Source organism: Juglans microcarpa x Juglans regia, chromosome 7D (genome assembly GCF_004785595.1).
Source record: "Juglans microcarpa x Juglans regia isolate MS1-56 chromosome 7D, Jm3101_v1.0, whole genome shotgun sequence".
Classification (NCBI taxonomy): Eukaryota; Viridiplantae; Streptophyta; class Magnoliopsida; order Fagales; family Juglandaceae; genus Juglans; species Juglans microcarpa x Juglans regia.
Window position 1 is genome coordinate 23,441,736 of NC_054606.1, and position 24,898 is coordinate 23,466,633.

Below are 24,898 nucleotides of genomic sequence, written 5' to 3' on the forward strand. Positions count from 1 at the left end.
ATTCAATTTTTTTAAGAATAATAAAAACAAAAAAAATAAAAGAAATTATGATGTGTAGGGCTTATGAATAACAAAGCTCGTAGTACTTTTACATCATCCCTAATTTCTTGCATACACACAGTAATATTAAGCAATTTCTTTTGTGAAATTAAAATCCAAATAAACTTAAAGAGTACGTACTAATTACGAACTATATACTAATCCGAGATCTCTTCATTATGGGAATCATGAAAGCTAGCTAGCAGTAAATTACCAAAAGGCAGGACACGTATATAATTAAATCCTTCTGGAATGCAACTAGTAATCAACTAATTAATGACTATGAGGGATAGAACCAAACAGACTCCTGTTTGTGGTGGTTAGAGCTTTGATAAGACAGCATGAAATTAAAGTTTTTACTGGCGGATCCAAGAAGAATATAAGAAATCACTCCATCAATTGGACTATAATTAATTCATGGGAATCGTCTAAACTAGACAAACGTACATCCACACGACCGCCTTCAACTAATTATCAATCACATATATAGAATCCAATCCTCCTTCTTCTTCCTTTTCTTTTCTCTTGATCATGAAACCCTCTGGCTCCTTTTCCATCAAATTTGAGTTGTTTATTATTGAGAAATGATTCCACATTATGTATAGACAAGGTCTTGGACATGTTTATAAAGAATAAGCAATTTAGAACTGATTTTATAAGATGAATTAGACCCATAAATTTCTTTATTTTATTAGAAGTTGCCATAAGACGAATGGAGGTCCATACTACTTATCCAGTGACAAGGATAAAAAAAAAATACTGACATGCACGTGATGGAGGGTGTTGAGGAATAATCTCATATTGCCTATAGACAAGGTGATCATGAGTATGTTTATAAGAAATAAGCAATCATCTCTTATAGAACTGGTTTTATGAAATTAATTAGTTAGACTCATAAATTTCTTCATTTATCTCATCTCAAGCCATTGGAGGCTAAATCTTGAACATTTGGTGTACCTTCTTATAACCACATGATGCACGAGTAGTATATATGATCAATGCAAGCGTCAGTTCAGTTCAACAACAAAGTAAACTTTAATCCAAACTTCTATATATATAAGATCGAGCTAGCGCATTTAATTACAGCAAATCAATCCTAGACGTGCATGCCTGATCAAAAATCACCTGCTCAATGCATGTTGACACTTATAAATTGGGAGCTTAATTCATGACAATTTGTTTGTAGTAGTACTCATGATTTCTCAATTATTAATGTTTGTTTGTTTGCTTCGAATTAGCCATTTTTTGGGTGTATATATGTTGGAATACCTCTTCTATATATATATATATATAATATATATATATATATATATCTTTTTGGCTTGTTTTTAATTAATTAATTTCATGCTAATATCTTGTACACATCATGTGAGTACTATGATATATATTTTGTAATATCCAGCTCATTTTCATCCTACATATAATTATTATATATATGATCATTGTTCTCTCGTGACATTTTCTTCATGAGTTACTATATATCTTGATGCCAAAAAGTTGAAAGCAAGTCCAAAAGGTTGCAGGCGGCAGGCAGTACAAACAAATTAGTAAATGATCAAGTGGCAATATATCATGTGGTATTAATGTAAGATCACGAGTCACCGGGATTGGATCAAACACGTAGTACTATAAGATCTGATCCAGTAATTATGGAATCTGCACGAATGTGGCAATGTGGGATTTGTTAATTTGATGAAGTCGGAGAAGAAATCTTGACACATTTTATACTTAATTGTGCAGTCATATCAGCATTATTAATTAAAATTAATATTCCAAATTATATTGTCAGTAACACGTCATTACTTTGTCTTTCAAACGATCTCATGATTAATCACATGACTAAATGCAAATGATCATCAACAACAACATTAACAAATTAAATTAATAAAATATAGAATTAATATCGTCAATCATCATTAATTAATGTGGTAGCTAGCCCCGATCCAACATACTAATTCCTTAAAGTTTCTTCAAGATGCTTCATTTTTATTCAAAAAGCAAAAAAAAAAAAAAAAAAAAAAAAAAAAACTCAAGAGACCATAAAAAATACCCATAAAATCTGTAAACTGTAAGGAAAGAGTACGTAAGAAGTACATTAGAGGTACTGAAAAGGCAGCTAACACTTTTTTCCATGCTCTCTCTTTACTCTTAATTTGCCAATTAGACAAAGCTAGCTTTTGGCTCTGCATGCATGCCCATGTTTTTTATTAGCCTGGTGATGACCTAAATCATGTATATATACCTTTAGAATGAAAGGAGTAGTACTGGACCAACCAAGAAAGAAGATTGGCCATGATCCCTTGCGTACTTCAAAACCTAGTAAAGGAACAAAGCAATCTTATCAAAGTCATCAAAATAGCTAGGGTATCTCATAATGCATGCAGGAGGGGCCATACGAGAAATATTCCTTTAGGATACTTGTCATTTGATTAAAAAAAGAGCACTGAAATGAACAAAGGGATTTTTTTAGTAGGGTAGAGATCGAGAAGAAAATCATGAAAATGAAATCTGTATTTGTCCCCTTCTTATATACTCTTTTTTTTTTTTTTTTTTTTTTTTGCAGTGCTTGATCAGAGGATGATCAGTACCTTTCAATATGAAAAGAACAGGAGAGCTTAATTAAGAAGGGATTGATCATATCTTTCTACAACTTCAACGTACAACATGAGCTTTAATTGAAACAGAAACTTGAAAAGAAAGGGGCTTATTTATTGTCTAAATTCAGCTCCTGTTTTTCTTTCTGAAAGTCTTTAGTACTGATCAGTACTGTAATGGGTCCCTAAGAAGAAACATTCCCTAGCAATAAAATATATATGTAATTTATTAACAAAACCTAGAGGCCTAGCTAGGCCTAATTAATCTATTAACAAAACCAGCCCATTTCAGTGTACAGAAAATTAAGGGTTAAATATTAAAAATAGTCAAATGTAATTTCTGATCTTTGGGGCTGATGGATGATCTCCATAATCTAAATTTAAACTTTTTAATCCATGAACTTTCAAGTCCAAAGGGGTCATCATGCTAAACTATGAATGGAGAATGTTGTGTAAGTTTCACTAAGATAGAATTCTCTCAAGATCAAATCATGGTAAACCAGGCTCATTTTTTTATGATGGACAAATGATTGCATTAACTAACTAAAAAAGCATACAAGGAGACAATCACCCTAAAAGGCTAAAACAGCAAATACAATGCAAGAAACAAAAAATAAATTGGAAAATGGCACCAATAGATAACGCAGTCCCATTGTTGGTCGCCATAGTGATAGTTGTTAAAGCCATCTAATCATCGTAGTAGTTTGAGTAATCCTCAGCAAGAGGTTTCCGTCGGAAGAAATTGAGCAATAAGTTTGAATACTAAAAATAGGAGTAAATCGGTCCGATCCGATTTTGGAAAAGTCACATATCAAAATTTTGGTTCATCATTTTTGTCGGATTGGACTGTTAGCTATCAGTCGGATTCAGTCCATGAACATATTTTTTCCTTTTTTTAATAGAAAAATTAATACAAAAAATTAATTAAATTGGTAAAATTAAAATTAAGGGATATCTTTAACATTTTATATATGGTTAATGAATATTAAATAATTGCATTGTATATATAGTCAATGATGATCCTTTGGATGAAAATCACATAATTAACTTATACAACTACCATATAAAATAATATTATATATATAATATTTAAAAATATATATATATATACACATTTGGTTGATCTCGATCTCGATCTCGGTCCAATCCCAAAAAACCACACCTTGAGACCAACCTATAGTCTTATTGGTCGGTCCGGTCCGATTAGTTTTTTCGGTCTAGACCGATAGTCTTACAGCCCTAATTGTAAAGCAAAAGTTGAGGAACTCCCATTCTTACATCCTACACCTTCTCGGTATATGGCAGTGGACAAAAGTCAATTCTCAACAAAATAAAGCGCACACAAACTTTTTCAAAAAATGGAAAGGAAGCTAAATATCTCAAAGGTCTTAGTAGATCGAGTGTTCGGGTATATACACAAAACAAATCTAAATATGGCACCTATGTGTGACTCGACTAGTGTGGAGGAGCAAGTGACTGTGAGTAGTTGAAATGGAGGAGCATGGGTGTCAACACATAGTGGCTGTTTGTTCTGTCACTGGGGTAGGCAGCCATCAAGGGTTGGTTGGAGAGGTATGGGGAAAGGAAGAGGTTAGGCAAGCATGTTGCAGGGGCGGATGGATTGCATTTTGGAATATTTGAGGGAGAGGACGTTATAGCGCCTGAGATCCATGTGTGGCTCATGAGGGTGCACATCTGATCAAGATGAGGATGGTGGTGCCAAAACAAGGATGGCAAGAGGAGTGTGAAGGGATAATGCCTAGTGGTCGGAGTGGATTGTAGGTCAGCATATCGAGACTATAAACGGCTTCCTACAAAACTAAAAATTAACTTAAAGATGCATAAAAAGAGCAAAGAAAATGGGAAAGATGATCGAAAACTTATGTTTTCAATGTAAATGGGACAAGGGAAGAAACCATGCTCCTTCCTCCACCTGATTGGAGCTTATTTCCAAAGGACAGCGATGGGGTGAGGGTAAACTAGACTTATTGATTGGGGAGATTGAGAAATTTTAATTGAACAGAGATTCAAGTAATGTATAAGCTAGATAGTATATAACTATCCTATAAAGAATGAGATTTTCCAACAATATTCTAATCCAAACACTTTCTAATTTCAACCATTAAGAGAAAAATCCTCTCGCGTGTGATGCCACTGGCCACTAGGTCATGGTGTCTTTCCATTTACTTGGTGGGGAGGGGGAAAATGAAACTGTCATAACTAGCTCATTAGGCCCAAATCCGATCAAGAAAAGTCCAGTCCAATTTTATAAAAAAGAAAAACAAATATGTAAAACGCACTGTTTTACAAGTCCTCTATTTCCCTCTTCCCTTTTTATTCCCCCAGCCACCAATCGCCCCAATAGGTGCTACCCGCACCCATGATACAGAGTTGTCCCCTTTCCGCACCCCGCTCCCCGCACACAGCAGGGTGGGATCGGACCATCCACCCCCATCCACTGCCCACCTAGTAGTAAAAAAAAAAACACAAATTCACAAAAAATACAAATCTACAAAAAATACAAATCTAAAATAAAATAATAAAATATACAACAAATTCACGATAAAAAAATCCTATACTATGAAAAAAAAATTATTTGCAAAGTAATAAACATTACAACAGTCCTCTCCGTGCGCCCCCCCCTCTCTCTCTCTCTCTCTCTCTCTCTCTCACTCTGTGTGTCCTCTATCTTCTCTGCCTCCTTCTCATCAGGTCGTGCCGTCCAACCACAAGCACCACTTTCCACCATGCTAGGAAGCAACATTGAACGCCTCTATCATCCTTCATTGTTTTCTCTTCTACCAGCGTCACACTTTTATCACACTCCAAGGCGCCGACACAACAGGCCTTGTTGCTGTTGTGTGCCTCCAGGCCGATAAGCTCCTCCTCATTCTCTCTCTCATCTCTGTTTCGTCTCTCATATTTTTTGCCTATGTTATTCTCACTCTTTGCTCCGAGCTTGCCACCAAACATCTCAACCACATGCCCTCCACTCAAATGTAACACTCTAGGCCACTGACTACAGTGACTACCAGGGGGTCGACGGCATGGTAAAAGAAGACTTAGGGTTGTTGAGGTGAAGAGGTAAGAGATAGAAGGGGGTCGGGACTTAGAAGAATTAAGGTTGGGAGCTTGAAGTACATGGACCGTTGACCGAGCTACTTCATGGGCTGCAGCATGGGCCTCTAGGCCTCAATTATTTTTAATATGGTTTGATCTCGTTAATAGTTGTTGTAAGGACCTCGGGCCACTAGCTATATGGTCTACTGAACCCTTTTGGGCAAATGAGCCTTTTATATTTGTTTGTTATGTTTCTTAGATGCACCACGGGTAACTCTTACTTGTGCCTAATTCTGTTACGGGAATCAGGGATATATTCCATGAGAAGGGACTTGTGATTTTTTATGTAAAAAAATACAATTCAGATACTCTTATTTTCTCTCAATATTCTTTCCATCTTCCTGGAGGATCCTCCCCCTAAGTGAGATTTCAGTTTCACTCCACCGGTGTGTTACATCAAAACACAATGATCCAACAGGCTTTACCGCATGGAGCCTCACTGCTCACCACTCCCAACCCGTTCTGCCATAGCCTACTCAGACCAATTCAACCCAAGGTAAATTCCATACATTGCAACACTTTGGTTTCTAGATGTTAGAATTATGTTTTTTTGGGTTACGGATTTGTTTCAGCTAAGACGGTTATTGGGTTTGGTGGTAAATGTAGGCTTGAAAATCTATATAGATTAATGCTCGGAAGGTTAGCGTTGGGAATGTAAAATTCAGTTTGGCCAAAGAGTTTATGGATTCAGAACTTTGCTTTAGAGTTTTATCGGTGTTGGGCCTTAAATTTGTGAGGGAGCGGTGGCGCTCTAGAGCAGTATTTGGTTGGATTAAAAAATTCTGGTTTAGTTTTTGAAGCTTGGACGATTTTATAGCTTTGTTTGGGAGACGGTGCATAAATGTGGAATAAGTTAGAAGGTTCAAAGAGTCCGCTAGCGGATGGAAATAGGGTTTTTGCATGGGAAACTAGGTTTCGGGTTGTTATTTAATTGACATTTGCTTGGGGTGTTGCATCCAATTTGTCGTAATGCGCAAAATGGAATTTGTGGTGTAACCCTATTAATGTCGTGGTTGAACACAGTTAGATGGGTTGACACGTTAGGCAATGTGTGTTTATGAAATATTGTAATAAAGCCTTGCTAGGTACAAGCGGTCTGGGGAGCCAAACTGCGTACCGACGCTGACATGGTTTTTTTATTGAAAAGAAAAACAAAAGAAGAAAAATTTTGAGAGAATAAAAGGTCATCTGTCTTACGAAAATCATTTCCGTCTTCAATTCGCACAGTTTCATTAAACGAATGCCTTACATGTCAGCATTGGTGCACAATTTGGTACGTGAACTCACTTGCAAGAAGAATTTTTCATTGTAATATATGTATTCATGGTTGGAATGGAACTTATTGTTCTGTTGTTGGGTTAATGCTAGTGCTTAATCAAGTGTAAATTGACGTCCTGGAAATCGGTATTGGTTTGAGTTAAGGTCTGTGTTGAGCATATTTGGACAGAGGGAGAATAAGTTTTGTGGGGTTGTTTGCTTTAGGTGTACAGATATTGAAAAGGTAATTTGGGCATACATGTCTCTGGTGGTTGGAAATGTGGGTTGGTATTTTTATGTGCCGAGATTATGAATATGAATAGTGATGTGTGTTGTAATCGGATTCAAATAAATCCAAGGAGGTTGGGCTAATCTATTGGTGGAGTCAATTATGGCGTCTACTAAGTATGATCTTACAGCATTATGGAGCTTACAACACAGAAAGATACATGACCAAAGTACCTGTTCTGTGATACAAGCCACGGCTTCAATGACAAGTGTGAGATACATGACCAAAGTACCTGTTCTGTGATACAAGCCACGGCTTCAATGACAAGTGTGACATCAGAATGACGGATTGCACAAAATGCTTGATTCACTGATAAAGTCTCTGTCATACTGCCTGACGAAACTACAGCTGCCCTTCTTCTGATTCCAGCAGTATCAATAAGCAGGAACTTCTGAAAACAAGCAAACATTTTAAAGTAAGTGAGATCTAAGTTTAGTGAAAACATTTCACTTTGGTCGATGATTCATAGATTTACAGGTCTTAGTCTCCTATTCAAGCATATTGAAGCACATAAAGAGTACTGGTCTGATAGCACAAGACATTTTTAATTCATGCAAACCAACGAACTTGAGATCATTTTACTCCATAAGCAAGCCCCATTCTTATATTTCCATATTAAACGAGAAAAAACAAATAAGAAAACCTTCAGATAACCAGCTAAGGGCATCAACGTGCAGCCCAAAATAAATTATTATAAGCATATTCTAGAAATGTCCTATTTACTTGACAGTATTTTGGTATAGCAATTCCCAACATTGGGACGCATAAATAGGATAGAATCTGAAATCTCCATTCATGGAGGTATGAAAAAATGATATGGATTATTTGGCTCATACCAATAATAAAATACACCTAGCTATACAGAAGTTAAAAAGTAATAGCAGAAACACAACTGTAGTAGCGGTCAATGACAAATCGAAATTGTAAACTAATCAAACCTGGCCATCTGGTGCAGTAAATTCAGTATCAATAGCATCACAAGTAGTACCACTGATTGGGCTAACAATTGTTCTATCCTCTCCAACCAATGCATTCAAAATGCTACTCTTACCAACATTCGGTCAGCCAACAATGGAAATTGCAGGAACATAATCTTCTACCTCAAGATTCTCTGGACCCTATATACAAGAATAAGCAGATGATATAACAAATAACAAACAATTTAAATGCACAAGAGATGTACAGGCTTATGAATTGCTTATATCTTCTTTTCTTCCTCCCTTTTTTTTGGGAAGGGGTGAGAGGGAAGGGAAGCAAGTGTGTACATTACAGTTTTTAATGGCCAGAAGGTGCAATATTTTTTTAAAAATTGCAAGCTACAGAAGACTTGTACCCATGAAATTATCAACAAGCCTACCATGAAAAGATCCCAACCATTGATCCTTTAACCAAAATCAATGGATGTTAAATAGTTGAAGATAGCCAATTTGATCAAAACTCAGTACTAATACAACATTCATAGTTCAACTTGTCAATGGACGAACCTCAATTTTTTGAAGTCCTGAACAAACGAGATCAAGAAGTTCTCCAGTTCCCGTCCCAGACAGAGTAGATATTGGAAGTGGGGAAAACCTAGTTGATCAACAAAAAAACAAGGTAATTAGAACCAGATTCATGAAGAAACAGGGAATTTAAGTCCACCACACATATGCTACAATGCTAATGATACAAACAGATTGTGTTAATAATGAAAGACATACATCATATCGAATGTATTGGTAGATAGCCAACACTGTCGACACACACACACACACACAGGGAGAGAGAGAGTAGGTACTAAACAGATCCCAGAGATAAAATGCAAGTATCAGCACTTGGAGACTTTACTTTGACATTGGAATGGAGAAACTTGAATTTTGTTACCAAAATAATGAAATTATGTCCATCTAAATTTCTAGTCACTCAACTTGTCTTGGAAAAACCTGTAAGTCTGCCAAAAAAATCCATGTAACGTTAAAAGGCGAGAAGATCATATTTATGACTACTTTTAGCAAGGAGCTGTACAACCATTTAAAATGATGATTCATCATTAGAAAGACAACATATCCAACAATAAAAAAAAGGATTACACTTAGTTGTCGTTTGGATTCGAAGATGAATTGAGATGAGTTGAGATGGGTTGTGAATAGTAGTGAGATTTGTGAGTTAAAGTTGATAAATAGTAATGAATAGTAGTGAGATGAGTTGAAATGAGTTGAGATGAGTTGCGAATACAAACCTCTCCATAAAGTGATTATTAGAATGCCCGGAGTGATTGAACTTAGGGGTGTAATTGGTCCGGTCTGGTCCGGGGTAGGGTCATGGACCAAAAATTTCAGTCCACCCTTTTTCTGGACCAGACCGATTACCATAAGGATTACCGGTCTGGTCAGTCCAATTTGTTCCATATGAGACAAGCACATTTTTTTCATCTTTTCTTTTTTGGTAGATTAATTAATACAAAAAATTAATTAAATTAGTAAAATCAAAATTAAGTGAGCTCTTAATGTGGATTATGTAGGTAACTAATTAAAAAATAATTAATTATAATTATATAATATATTTATGATGTTAATAGCTACAAACTTAGTACTTTAGTAGAGTATGTATCTACATACAATAACATATATTATCATATGATTTATCGTATGATATATTAGTTAATTGATAGAGAATATTATTTTACATTATATATGGTCAATGGTGATAGATTAGAGAAAATTACATAATTAACTTAGACAACTACAATATAAAATAATATATTATATATAAAAAAAATATTTAAATGTAAGTGATTCGGTTGGTTTCCGTCCGGTCCAGTCCAAAAAACCACACCCCAGGACCAGACCTAAAACCAAATTTTAGAGACACCATGGACCGAGACTGACCAGGGCTGAATTCGGTCCGGACTGAAAAATTTTCACCCCTAATTGAACTTATGTCATCAGTATCAATCACTGCCACTTTTCAGTGGAGGAAAGACAGCTAGGCCTAATACCGTTTCCTGTGCTTGTCTAAGGAACAAATTTTCAGAAACTGAAAAACAATCACAGGAAGAAGAAAAATGGAAAAAAACAATATTCTCTCTGCCCACCTTCTTTTTATTACAATTGTCATCATTGAGACCCCCTCCACAAAAACCAACAAAGTACAGCAGACAAAACTACATGAAAATTTGACAAAAAAAACCTGCTCAAGAGTGAAAGCTTTATGACAGACAATAGTGGTTTCTTATGCATTTTAAGATGGAAGCTTTTTACTGTCAAGAAATCAGTTCCCATTTAAAGGCATATGTGACTTTTAACCAGGGGAAAAAAATTGCAAAAAAACAGCATTACTCCATCGATCAAATATCACAAAGCTCAACCAAGTGACAGATTTTGATGTTAACCCAGAGAGTGCTATCAAATAGCACCACAAGACGGTGTCGAAACAAAAATCATTGTGTTTATTAAGAAATTAATGCAGTTCAAGTGTCAGGTGTTACAGTACAGGCTTGATGTTATCACATTTTATGCAGCACAAGAACTGATGCTACTTGGTGCTTAAGGTGTAATTTCACAATCATGCACATATGTAATAAAATAGTGCAATAACACATATAACCACAACCTTGTTACATTATATATGTGTACGAAATGAATCATCGTTTTATAAATAGACAACTCACATTATTAACTAATACGCGCCTGCCATTTGATTCTTTCTGTAAAAGAGAAACTCACTCAAAGGACCAAAATTCTGATGCTTGTATCATTCCCTTATGAGGAGATTCACACTTGTTAACTGCAAGAATGACAAACTTATTTGAGTAGTTCTTCTGCAGCCACTCAGCAATTTCCTCATCCGCTGCTGTCAGACTTGCCTGTTCAGCATTATCATCAATTCCTTGTAGTACAAAAATTAGATTAGCTTGCCCATTCAAAAGACAATAACTGGGGAATAAACAAAACTTTCCAGATGAGTAGAACGATTGTTTATTTGAAAAAAGAAAAGAGAGAAACAAACCATCGTCACTTATACGATAAAGAACAAATATACCTTCAAATTAACAGTCCCCCTATAAGTGATGGAGCATGATGGAGCTCTCAAGACATGATGGAGCATGGAGCGTGCATTGGAAACTTGGTCTATTAGGGGAATGTAGCTCTCTTTATACCCAAAATGCCCCTTGCAAACTTTTGCATCTGGCTAACATTTAAGCCCTTCCAGATTGCAACAAATTATTCACAGAAAATCTATCCTGACTATACAGCCAGTCGACCTTCATCTACGACATGTTTGTACTATTGGTTACCACCCTCAAGAATTTCAAAGTCAAACTAACTCATCACACCTTTGTAGATTGAATTTTTTTTCTTATAAGGCCTTTTGAGGGGGAAAAGAGCTCCCTGTGATATGTCAACATGTCATTCACCTTGGGACGTATTCTTCAACAAAGAGATCACTTCCTTACCAATAAAAAAACAAAGAGATCACTTCCTTGGCAACAAACCTTAATTTTTGCCTAACAGATCAAGTTCCTACACCAAAAAAAAAAACTGAGTATGTGATAGAATTAGACTCATTCACCAGTAGAGTTCAAAGTTCCAAGCATGTCAAAAATGAATATACCCTTTACAGTACTAATAAGCATAGATATTTCAGAGAAGAAGTTCATGAGTTTGAAGAAAATGACAAACAGACGACAGCTGTCCACTTTATATAAATCGCATAGTAACACAAAATACCTGTCCATCTACAAGAAATATTATGACAGATGCTTCTTCCACGGCTAAAGCAGCTTGTTTCTCAATCATTGTTGGCATCCTGGAAACAGCTGCCTCCCAGTGGAATCCCATCCATACCAATGGTTGTTGTAATAGCCAAATCTTCCATAACATCAGTCTGTGACCTTGAAATATTGATAACACCTCCGGTATCAACTACCATAAATTCATGCTCTCCCCAGAAAGACCAACCATACAATCGATTCCTAGTAACTCCAGGTTCATCCACCACGATTGCCCTGTTCCCCCATATTAATAAAAAAAGAAGAAAGTCAGCTATCACGATGGGAAAACATATATGTCTAATTTTCAATGTGAGTTCAGGGAGTATGGGGGACCAACTATACTAATCAGAGATTCGGCAATACTTCTTTCATTATAGAAATTGATGCTGTAAGGAGGTTTTCCTCGAGAAATCTCAATATATTTCTGTTTTCATAAAAAGGAAAAAACTAACAATACTAATCGGAAAGTCAGGAGCCAGAAATAATGATTGAATACCCCGACAAGATGATTATATAATGCTGATTTACCAACATTTGGCCTTCCAACAATTGTAACCCTCGGAAGAAGATGGTCGGGGATCTGCACGTCAAGTTTTCAAATTTTAGCAAGCAACTACTATTTTTCTTTTCAACTCGAAAGAGAAAGTTCCCATTGAGCATCATCAAGAAATATCAGTTTAATTCCATCACTCAACTGATCAAAAAAGAAATTCCATCACTCGAACTTGAAAGGTCTTGTGGTTCTCTTTTTAATTCGGCGGTAAACTTGATAAATATAACGGAAAATATAAGCGATATTTGCAAATAGTGGAATTTTGTGTTCTCAAGTTTTTCACGTAGACAAATATTACGATAACAGCTTGTCAAAAATATGCTACTAACACTTATAGTCTTAGTTTTACGCCTTCCCCATTTTTTTATTCCTGCGGGTTTGATCATCCGCCTCGTCCTCTGAAATCAACTCACATACACAAACACAAGCATAAATGAATACACACACACACACACACACACACACACACAATACATGCTCAAATCACACAGAACGTAAAGTCCTGACTAACCGATTCTCAATTCACGCGAAAACGAGCTAGAGTATTGAAGAAACGCATATCTCGCTTCTTCTTAGAGAGCATCGACGTCGACATCCGAAAAATCCTCGCCTTTGGATTCATCGCCTTCTTCCTCGTCCTCGCCGAATTCTTCGAGTTCCTCTTCTTCTAGCTCCTATTTTCCTTGTTCCTCTTGCTGTTGGTTGGCGTGAGGGGAGCGTGAAAGGCAATGGGGAAGAAAAGAACGTTTTTGGGAGAGAGAGGGCGAGGGGAGAGAGGGAGAGAGAGCGGAGAGTTGGAGGGAAGAGGGAGGGAGGAAGGGGAGGTTTGGGAAATGCCAATGGGGAGAGGAGGGAAAGGGTTTTAGAGAGAGTGGAAGAGCTCCAGAGCCACCATTTTTTGTCCGGGTGGCAAAGCTTTCAGCGAGTGAATGTGTTTTGACAAATGGGAAGGTTTGGCGGTTTATAGCGGAGTCGAGAGGTTTATCCAGGTACACCACTACTTGTACCTATTACTCTCGAAACCTCACTAAAAGTCTTGAATAGATCCTGGCCGTTTTATATGGGCCTGATTATAGGCCCTGGCCCGGCCCAAACCTAAAACAAAATCTTATATATATATATATATATATATATATATATATATATAATATCATTACGCCTACTTATTTCTATGGGTGATAATATGACATGATCCATTAATCCAACATAAATACGACATTAAATTAATAGTTTTGAATTTGATGTTAGTAAATTTGGGTCAAAACGGATTGATTCATTAAGATATAATTCATTAACAGATTATTAATATGTCAACCATTTTAATTCGTTAGTGAACCGTTAAATTTTTTACTCAAAATTACAATTCTGACATTTTTAACCTTAAAACCAAAATACGCTAATCCTAGTTTCCTAACTTTCTCTCAGACTCTCACTCTCTCTCACGAGTCATGACTACCTCCCTCACTTCTTCCGCCTCACACCACCCCGACTCCCACCTTTCTTGATCTCCTTCTCGCTCTAATCACATCCTCTCCCTTACGCCATTCAGGCCTGCTTTTCGCTCTTCATTTCATGCATATTCTTACTAATTTCAGAGGTTAGTTGGCATTCACTTCTCTATCTAATCCATAAAAGAAAAGTTCAAGTACGTTCTTTAGTCTTCCATTTCCGCTTTATTTATTTATTATCTCTTTATTTATTGTAGTCTATTATATGCAATACGGGCCTTCATCTTGCTTGAAATTCAAGTCAGCTCTATTGCTTGATTTGCTTATGTAATTTTCATTTGTCTCTATCTTATTTGTTTTTGAAATATCACCAAGTTCCACTTTTTTCAATATATTTTTTATTGTTCCTTAGATTTCTTTGTTTAGATTAGGTTAAGCTATTGAGTATTATTTTTTCATCAGCTTCTCATTTGTTTGGATCTCTTGAGTTTCATTATTTTTTTCCTTTTTTCTATTAGTCTGTTTGGTTCTTGAGAAAATTGAAAATTAGAAAAATAACGTACACTTTTTAAATTTCTAAATTATTTTGGTGAAGAAAATCTCTCCAAATTATTTTGTTTGTATCATACTCAGTCTCTATAGTAAGAATGAGGTGTTATTCTTGTCTGTGGCAGAAAAATTAATCAGATTTTGTCAGATAATCTACTAAAACGTTATTTGGATTCATAAATGAGATGAGATCATCTCATCTCACTTTGTACGGAGAGATACTCTCCAATTCAAACTCTTTGTTTTACTTTATAAGATTGAAAATCATCTCACTTCACTAATGATAAAGTGAAGTTCTCGCAATGATGGAGTCCACTGGGCAAGAAGCTTGCCAGCTATGGTGAGGTGAGAAAATGGTCGTGGTGGCAAAAGCATGTTGTGAACAAGGGAGGGTGGCGAGGGCCTTCCATGGTTGAGAAGCACCTCAGCCACTTCGTGGGCGAAAAGCTCATGGCCGAGGGAGGGTGGCGAGATCCTCCATCCTTGGGCAAGAAACTCGTGGTGAGATCTGGAGTCCGCTGCTGTGAGACTGGTGGGGAAGGTCCCATCGGCACTTTCTGTTGCCGAGGACCATCACGTCGACGATAGAAAATGCTGGCATGTCTAGCTGTAGCCACTGGCAGCCTCAGCATAAAATGATCGGTGGGGAAGCTGGCGGTGACTGCGTCGCCTTGGAGATCGATGGACACCTTACCTATGACAGAAAACACCGATCATCCTGGTGTTGGTCGGTCTGTTGCCTACCACCCACGGACGCCACGGGGAGGGCCTCTTTGGGTGCACAATAATATGCACCCGCTGCCCACCCTTCCCCTCACGGATGCACTCTATGTTCATGGTCACCATGGCTTGGGGTCACGACGAGCACAACCTTCATGGGTTAGTGACCATTTCCGCTGCGGTAGAAGGCACCGACAATCACCAGGCTCATGGTTGGAGGCTCACGATGTTACGTGTATTTTTTATTCCACTGTGCATGTAGTGGGTGGTGCATGTGATACGTGCACAATGCAAAAGTTAATTTATAAAACAAAATTATAATTAGTGGGAGCCACATGTATCAAATCTCTAAAAAGTTAAACCATCTCATATCACTTCTTAATCCAAACACACAAAATTTTTAAAAACCATCTCATATCATCTCAACTCATCAATTTCATTACTATTACAAACTATCTCAACTCATCTCTAAATCCAAACGAGCCATAAGTCTCTACTAATCATTATTAATCTTTAAAAAAAAAAAACAGCTATGGCGCCGATTTGGGAGCTTATTCTTGTTGTCTATTTTATAAATTAATTTATTTGGTACCATTCCGAATACTCAAAATTTAAAATCAGTAATTTGATTGGTGTGGCCCACGGTTTATTAAAGCATCACAAATTATGGGAAAATTTTTGGGGATGTCTTCAGCATAATTCTCATTCTGTTGTGCATAAACTTTGAATTTCAAATCGTTAATTGATTTTCCTAAGTTGGGGTTGAAACCTAAAATAATCTCAAGGTTTGTAGAAATTTCGAGTTTTCACTCATTTGTTAATTTTAGGTCTCATTTAGTTATACATATAAGATGAGATAAAAAAATATATAAATAGTAATGAGATAGTTTATAAATAGTAATAAAATAATTTGAATTATGATGTTTTAAGAGAATTTAGAAAAGAAAAGATAAAAAGTTAAATAAAAATATTATAAAGTTAAAATATTTTAACATAAAATTTTTTGTTTGAGATTTAAAAAAATGAATTATTTTTTATATTTTATTTGAAAGTTTGGAAAAATTGTAATAATTATATAAAAAAAATTGAAAAATTTTAAATTAAAAATATTTATATTTAAATAATATTCAGATATTAAAAGATAATAGATTGAATACTATGTGTGAAACCAAACGGTGCCTTGTTTTTAAGTTCCGGTTAACACGTCTGTTTAGTAGCGACTAGCGTGGTGAAGCATCTCTCTCTTTTACAAGGGTTTCTCGTTAAGCCTTGCTTGTCCCCGCCGTCACACCCACCAGGTACCTCTGAACTCTACCCCTAATACTCGCACCACCTCTATTTTTCGATTTCGTGGTAATAGTTTTCTTGGATATTCCTTCTTCGGTATAGGATCTTTTGTTAGTTTTTTCTCTGGTCTTCATCTTAAACTGGAGCTTTATTGATGCGATTTGATGCTGGCTTAGTTTGGCATTCGTGTTCGCTATTCCCAACTTTGATGTGCTGGAATTATGCGTATCTTGGTTTTCAAATGTAATTTATATTTTATTTCCAGCGTTATTTTAATTTGGGATTTGTATTGTGTGGTAGTTTACGTAGCTGGATCCATTACTGTCTTCCCGATGTAATCCTTATTATTTTTAAATTATTGTTGAGAATCTTTCTATCTTCCAGGTAGACATTAGGGATAGGTTAGGGTTCTGGGTTCTTTTTGGGATGGAAGAAAAAAAATTAGGTTTTACGTTTCCGTTATCTGGATGCTTTTAAAATTTAAGCGTTTGGGTTCTAGCAAGCTACCTTCAGAATCGTCAAAATACATATAACTTGTAGGTTGGAACGGTGGGGAAGGATGCCCTGGTGCTATAAAATTTTTGCAGGGTTTCCCGTTAACACTGTAAATTGAAAGCATGCTTGTTCCTTTTTTCTTTTTTTTTTTTTTTTGCATGTTCAGGCATGACTTATGAGATTGCATAACAACTTGAACATTTCATAATCTTCATGTGTCACTGGAGACAAGCTTTCAAAAAGAGCCTGCTGATGCAAGGCTCATACATCGTACATGCAGTCCAATAATATAGCTTTATTGCAGTGATAAGCTAGTGATACCCCTTTTTATATGGTTCTGTTTTAGTAAAGAATACAGTGGCTTATTTTATTGACATGGAAGAGATAACAGCTAGTTTTTCTGTATTAAAATAGAGGGTGCGGCGAAGCAGTTTTGTATTGATTTAAGTGACCTTTAATTAACTTTACAACTTGTTACAGGGTGAAATTGAACTTCCAAGATGGTGCAGTATAACTTTAAGAAGATTACTGTAGTACCAAATGGAAAGGACTTTATTGACATTATTTTGTCTCGCACCCAAAGACAAACACCTACTGTTGTCCACAAGGGTTATGCTATTTCCCGTCTTCGTCAGTTTTACATGCGCAAAGTAAAGTATACCCAACAGAACTTTCATGAGAAGCTCTCTACAATCATTGATGAGTTTCCTAGACTGGATGATATCCACCCCTTTTATGGGGACCTTCTTCATGTTCTCTACAACAAAGATCACTACAAGCTGGCCCTTGGTCAAATCAATACTGCAAGGAACCTTATTAGTAAGATTGCTAAAGACTATGTAAAATTGTTGAAGTATGGTGACTCACTGTACCGATGCAAGTGTCTGAAGGTTGCTGCTCTTGGCCGCATGTGTACTGTGATAAAGAGGATTGCTCCTAGTTTGGCATACTTGGAACAGATTAGACAACATATGGCGAGGCTACCTTCAATTGACCCGAATACTCGAACGGTCTTGATTTGTGGGTACCCCAATGTTGGCAAGAGTTCATTCATTAACATGATCACCAGGGCTGATGTCGATGTACAGCCCTATGCATTCACAACTAAGTCGCTCTTCGTTGGTCATACAGATTACAAATACCTACGGTACCAAGTCATCGATACACCAGGAATTTTGGACCGTCCCTTCGAAGATCGTAACATTATTGAGATGTGCAGCATCACAGCTCTTGCGCATCTGCGCGCTGCTGTGTTGTTCTTCTTAGATATCTCAGGGTCTTGCGGGTATAGCATTGCTCAACAGTCTGCTCTTTTCCACAGCATTAAGTCTCTATTTTTGAACAAACCTTTGATTATTGTCTGCAACAAGACGGACTTGCAACCACTGGAAGGGATATCTGAGGAAGACATGAAGTTGGTCATGGAGATGAAAGCTGAAGCTATGAAGACTCTGATTGGTCAAGGAGGTGAGGCTACTAGTGACCAGGGGGTGCTTTTGACCATGAGCACTTTGACCGAAGATGGAGTAATTGCTGTAAAAAATGCAGCTTGTGAGAGGTTATTAGATCAGAGGGTGGAATTGAAGATGAAATCCAAAAAGATAAATGACTGCTTAAATCGTTTTCATGTTGCAATTCCAAAGCCGCGGGACCAGAAGGAAAGGCCACCTTATATTCCGCAAGCAGTATTGGAAGCTAAAGCTAAGCAAGCAGTTGAGAAGGAAAAGAGGAAAACTGAAAGGGATTTGGAGGATGAGAATGGTGGTGCAGGTGTATACTCTGCTAGTTTGAAGAAGAATTATATGTTAGCCAACGATGAATGGAAAGAAGATGTAATGCCTGAAATTATTGATGGGCACAATGTATATGACTTCATTGATCCAGATATTTTACAAAGGCTAGAAGAGTTGGAACAAGAAGAAGGGCTTCGGCAGGCTTCGGAGGCTGATGATGATTTTGAGATGGATGGCAAGGAATTAACTCTAGAAGAGCAACAGGCATTGGCTGAGATCCGGAAAAAGAAAAGCCTACTCATTCAACAGCATAGGGTCAAGAAGAGCACTGCAGAGAGCCGACCGATTGTACCAAGAAAATTTGACAAGGACAGACAATTCACAACAAGGAGAATGGGAAGGCAGCTATCTGCCTTGGGGCTGGATCCAGCTTTGGCTATTAACCGAGCCCGTAGTAGGTCAAGGGGTCGGAAGAGGGAGAGGTCACCTGAAAGAGGAGCTAATGATGGTGGTGATATTATGGATATGGATGTTGACACACCTAACAAAAAGCAGCGACTTAGGTCTCTATCCCGATCTAGGTCGAAGTCACGGCCACCTGGTGAAATTGTTCCTGGAGAGGGCTTCAAAGACTCTTCTCAAAAGGTTAAGGCAGTAAAACTTGCCAAGAAATCTGCCAAGAAGAGGAACAAGGATGCTCGTCGTGGTGAGGCAGACAGAGTAATCCCTACTTTGAAACCAAAACATTTGTTCTCAGGAAAGCGCTCTATTGGAAAAACCCAAAGACGCTGATTTACTTGAGGTATATCACATGCATTGCTCTTTTGTTTTTAATTTATATTTTTTAAAATGTTTTTATTTTATTGCACCTATCAAGATTTTACTGTTGCATCTTTTATTGATCCAATCTATTTTCTTTATTTTATAATTAAAATATGCTCTATTTTCTTTGGTGTTCGTGCATGCCTGTATCTGTATGGAATGGATGAAATTGCTGTTAGTCTCCAATTATGTCTTAGGTCCGTTTTGTGTGTGTGTGTGTGTGTGAGAGAGAGAGAGAGAGAGAGAGAGAGAGAGAGAGAGATTTCCGGGTAAGTTAGTTATCTAAAAGTTGACTTGATGCTTAATTATTCCATGTTTGGGAATCTACTTTTTGGATCTTTTGCTGTTTCTGGTCTTTATTGCTTTTAGGTTCGGTTTTTCTTCACAAGGTAATTCTTCAGTGAACAATATGCATTTCCTCGCAGGGAACACAGTTTATGCTTTGTGGAGGGATCGTTCTGAATCTTGGCTTGCTGTTGAAAGAGAACTTTTGTTCTATCGATCTGCTGCTTGGCTGTAGATTGCACCATGGGAGCAGTGTTCTTTTCATTGTTAGAACGTATGCCAAGGCAATTTTGAGCTTGATTGATGTTTGAAGTCATAACTGTCTATGGCCAGTCTTCTTAATTTCTTTGTTTTTGTGGAATGATTGTTAAGGGAATTTTGAGTTTGAGAGAGGTTTTAAGTTATAATGTTGTCTGCGACTTGAATTGGGTTGATTCAATTATTGTTATATCATGCGAGTTCAATCTTCAATGAGAGAGTTGGCTTAATTGATTTTTTTTTTACTACTCTTAGATCCAATTCGCATTACGTTTTCATTTATTAGCGTTTTGGGACTTCTGAGAAACAAATCAGTGATCCCATTTAATAGGGATATTTGATGTGTCTGATACCTGCAATGCATCCCAGATTGTACAAAGATTATATTACAAGGGTAGAAACCATAGAGTAGGGGTGTAGAACCGGGGCCGGAATTTTTTCCAGTCCAGTCCGAAATTCGGAATCTGAGTGTATCTGGGTAGTTATCCACTCGGATTACACCCGGACATTAAGAGAAATCCGGATCCAGTTACATATTCAATTTTATGACCCGGTTATCCGTAACCAAGTCTCTTTTGTTGTTGTTTTTTTTTTTCTTTTTTTTTAAATCCTAAGTCATTTTGGAAGCAGAAATTTTTTCTCTATCTCTTAAGACTACTCTTGAATGATCTTCCAGACGAATTTTTTCTTTTTTCTCAGACTAGGGTTTTCCCAATATCTTAGACAAATCCTCTTCGTTTTTCTCAACTCTCTCAGCTTCTCTCTAGTCGCTTAAATGATGAATCCGAAACCCTAGTCTCAACTTCTGTTTGCCCCATCTCTCTCTCAACTTTGAAACCTATGATATGTTCCTCTCTCTCGGATGGTGAAGTCTTTTCGTTGTGTAAAATGCATGCCCATCTTTTGCTACACTCATATTAATAGATCCGAACATCATTATGCAGATCCGTACTCGATCCTTTAACTTCGAAGTTATAAATTGGCTTCGAAAATGTTTTCACCGTGAAGAAATTAGGACGAGTTTTGGGTTGCTTTATTTTTCCTGGGATTATTTTTGGATCAAGGGTGTAGGTGGTGGACATCATGAATTGACTTGTGTGGATTAGGCCGCAATTGGGTTTTACCGTTCTTACCAAAATATATATACTGTTTAAACAGTAATTTATATATACATATATAATATATATAGCTGAGTCATTAATCGTGCTTTTGAAGAATGAATGGTGGTGGGTTATTATATTAATAGTTGATGCCATTTTCTTAATTTCGATGGATTTGGTTGTATTCAAGAAGCAGATTCAATGACTATGGTATATTGTAGGAATAAACAGAATTACTCACAACGTGTTTGACAAAAGGTTGAGGAGAAAAACTAACTCACTCAAGTTAAAAAGACACGGGACCAAATGAAGAATCTACATTTTTTGTTCTTTGCAATTTCTTGAGTTGAAAAGAATTTGTTGTTGAATCAATTGCACTTACAAATTTAGTGCAAAACTGTAGTTTAATATTTTCTTGTTTAGTAGTCACACAACCATGCTTCTAATTTCTGAATGTGCCAGGATTCAAAATTCAAATGCCTGTTCTATACTGTTCAACTTTTCAAAATGGTTTAAATGTCATGAATGTTCTATAATCCAATACCAGAATTAGGATGGAAGATATGCTGACTGACTTTCATGGCTGAACAAAGTTGCAATAGATAAAAGCAGAGAGTGCCTTTACCAAATACCAACCATGTGTACATGAGTAGTATTATTTTAATTTTCACTCCTGTTGCAAGCATATCTAGGCCCTTTCTTTATAGCACCACTTATTCTATATAATATCTTCCAGGTCTTGTCTGCATAATGGATCTGCTTTTTATAGGTAGTTAAAGCTTGGCCAAAAACATTAGCTAAAAAACTATATATAATCTTAAGGATAATGATACAGTCCCCCGTTGGGGGCTCCCGTTGGGGTGTAGTATTATTTTACATGTATTTTTTTTAAAGTTATTTTTTATATAGATTTTTTAATATTTTTAAATATTTTTAAAAAAATAAAATAAATTTAGAATATCATTAAAAATACACTTTCTTAATAAGAAAGTAAAAAAAAAATCATTAAAAAATACTTCTTTAATCACGAAGTAAAATATTATGATTTTTTTTTATTTTCTTAAAATATTTAAAATTGTTAAAAAAATTTATATAAAAAGAAAATTTTAAAAAACACATAAAATTATACTACTAAACCCCAGCGGGAGATAAAACATTTTCCTAATCTTAATGACTTGTGATATTATCTAATTAAATGCATTCTCCGGTAATAATGCTTTTTGTTTACGTATTGCTTTTTGTGATCATGGTAATTAATTGTCAGAAAATCTGTTTCTGGCACTCATGCTAGAAATATTGCATGGATTTTAAATTTTTTTGGCTGTCACTAGTCGATTATGTTAATTAAAGATGTAATTGGTCCGGTTTTAAAAAAAAATTAGGATTGAACCGGTATGTACCGATTTTATATTTTTTAAAACTGATTAAGCACCGATTACCCTCTTAAACCAGTACCTCTAATTTTACTGATTTTCCGGTTTTAATAAAATGAAAATTAATCATAAAAAAATCTATTGATATAAATAAATAAATAATTGCTTTAAAAAAATCTGTTTTAAATCTACTTTATAAAAAAAATTCTACCATGTAAAAAAATTCTGCTATAAAAATTCTGCTAAAAATTGAAACAAGAAATCTACTGTAAAAAAAGATCTGCTATAAGCCTATAAATATAACTACTACAAAAACTGAAAACAAAAAATCTGCAATAAAAAGAATACTATATAATATTATTATATATAATTATAATTTATATTATTATATATATTATATATAAAAAATTATATATAATATTTAAAAAAATAATTTAAATATATATTATAGTGAACCGGTTCGGTCCTAAAAATCATGGAACCAGAACCGAACTGGTTCCAACTGGTTTTGGCATTTTAGAAACCAGTTTCGGACTGGACCGGTTCCACCAGTTCGGGCTAGTCTAAACCGGTTTTCCAGTTAAAATTTACACCTCTAATGTTAGCTATTGATTTGATTTTTATTATATTTCTTTTTTTACTTATGTTTAAAACAAATGGAATGTAGTTTTAATGGTAGTGTTGGTGATTTTAGTTTAGCTCATATTTCATTAGGCATGGAAGAAAACACTAGTTCTTTAGTGCCTTCCTCCATGAATACCCCAGACTCCAGTCTCGCACCATCTCTCCCTCCAAAATAAAAAAGAGCAAAGAAGGCTACCAACTAATCTATTGTATAAGATCATTTTACAAGAGTTAAACTTGTTGATCCCATTGAACCTAAAACTTGATGCAATTATTACTTGAAACTTTATGAATGCCATTATAAAAATGGCACTTTATCAATGTCACACTACCTAAGATTTGTTTGTCTGGACTCTCCCATTAGAGAGAAAAAAAAAATCTTGGGAATGATAAATCACTATTACACTTTGGAGTTAGGATGGATAATAAATGATCTAGTCCTCAAGTATTAGGAGAATATGATTCTAAAAAATTAAAGGTGGATTACCAATTTTTTTATCCATTGTGAATTATCATTCAAGATTATAGAGTATTCGACATTTTTTGAACTCTAAGATACTTTAGAGCCTAGACACACCTTGTCATCTCGAACTACCTTTCAAAAAGAGTGTATTGATTTATATAATGGGGAGAAGCAAAAGTTGAAAGACTTTGTTGAGCAATCAAAGAGTTTGTTTGACCACCGATATATGGATATCAATGCAAAACAAGAATTATATGTGTATTATGTGTCATTATATTGATCAAAGTTGGGCATTAAACAAGAAAATAACAATGTTTTTCCAAATTTCTAATCATAGGGGTGAGACTATTGCTTGGATGTTAGAGTCTTGCATGATGAATTAGGAGATTAATCACTTTTGTACGATCACTGTAGATAATGCCTCCTCTAATGATGTTGTTATTGATCATGTGAGGAGAAACATAAGAGATAAGGAGTTCATAATTTTAGGGGGCGAGTTTATACATGTGCAATGTGCTGCATATATTTTAAACCTTATTATATATGATGGTTTAAAAATTATACATGATGCAGTAAATAATATTAGAGAGGCAATAAGATTTGTGAGGTCTTCACCGGCAAGACTTGATATGTTTAAAACATGTGTAAAGGATCTGAACATTGAGTGTTGGAAAATGGTTGTCTAGATGTTCCTACTCGATATAACTCAACATACCTAACATTGAGTGTGGGAAAATGGTGTGTCTAGATGTTCCTACTAGATAGAACTCAACATACCTAATGCTTAGTTTTGTTGAAAAAAAAAACTTTTGTCCTAATGGGAGTGAGGGATTCACAGTTTTTGGCATCTCCATATGAGGATTGGCAAATGGTTCGGATTTTTATTAAGTTTCTAAAAGTTTTTTATGATGCCACTTGAAATTCTTCAGCTCATTATATGTGACATCAAATATGTTATTTCAACAAATTTGTACAATTGCGTACACTTTAAACAAAATGTGAGTGTGAGGATGGTGTGTTGATGAGCATGTCGTTTAATATGAAACTTAAGTTTGATAAATATTGGGAGAATATGGATAGAATGAACATGATTGTTTATGTAGTTTTGGTTCTTGACCCTCGATATAAGATTACAA

At 35.8% G+C, this 24,898-nt stretch overlaps 1 protein-coding gene and 1 pseudogene across 1 annotated transcript; one reads left to right on the plus strand and one right to left on the minus strand.

Moving 5' to 3' along the window:
* Window positions 1-5,839: 5,839 nt before the first annotated feature.
* Window positions 5,840-15,150, minus strand: LOC121238222 (annotated as a pseudogene).
* A 1,338-nt stretch (window positions 15,151-16,488) lies between these two features.
* Window positions 16,489-20,415, plus strand: LOC121239344 (nucleolar GTP-binding protein 1-like). Its single transcript, XM_041136580.1, has 3 exons — window positions 16,489-16,620; window positions 17,585-19,639; window positions 20,085-20,415. The coding sequence occupies exon 2, from the start codon at window positions 17,605-17,607 to the stop codon at window positions 19,627-19,629; it is 2,025 nt and encodes a 674-aa protein (XP_040992514.1). The 5' UTR covers window positions 16,489-16,620; window positions 17,585-17,604; the 3' UTR covers window positions 19,630-19,639; window positions 20,085-20,415.
* The last annotated feature ends 4,483 nt before the right edge of the window (window positions 20,416-24,898 follow it).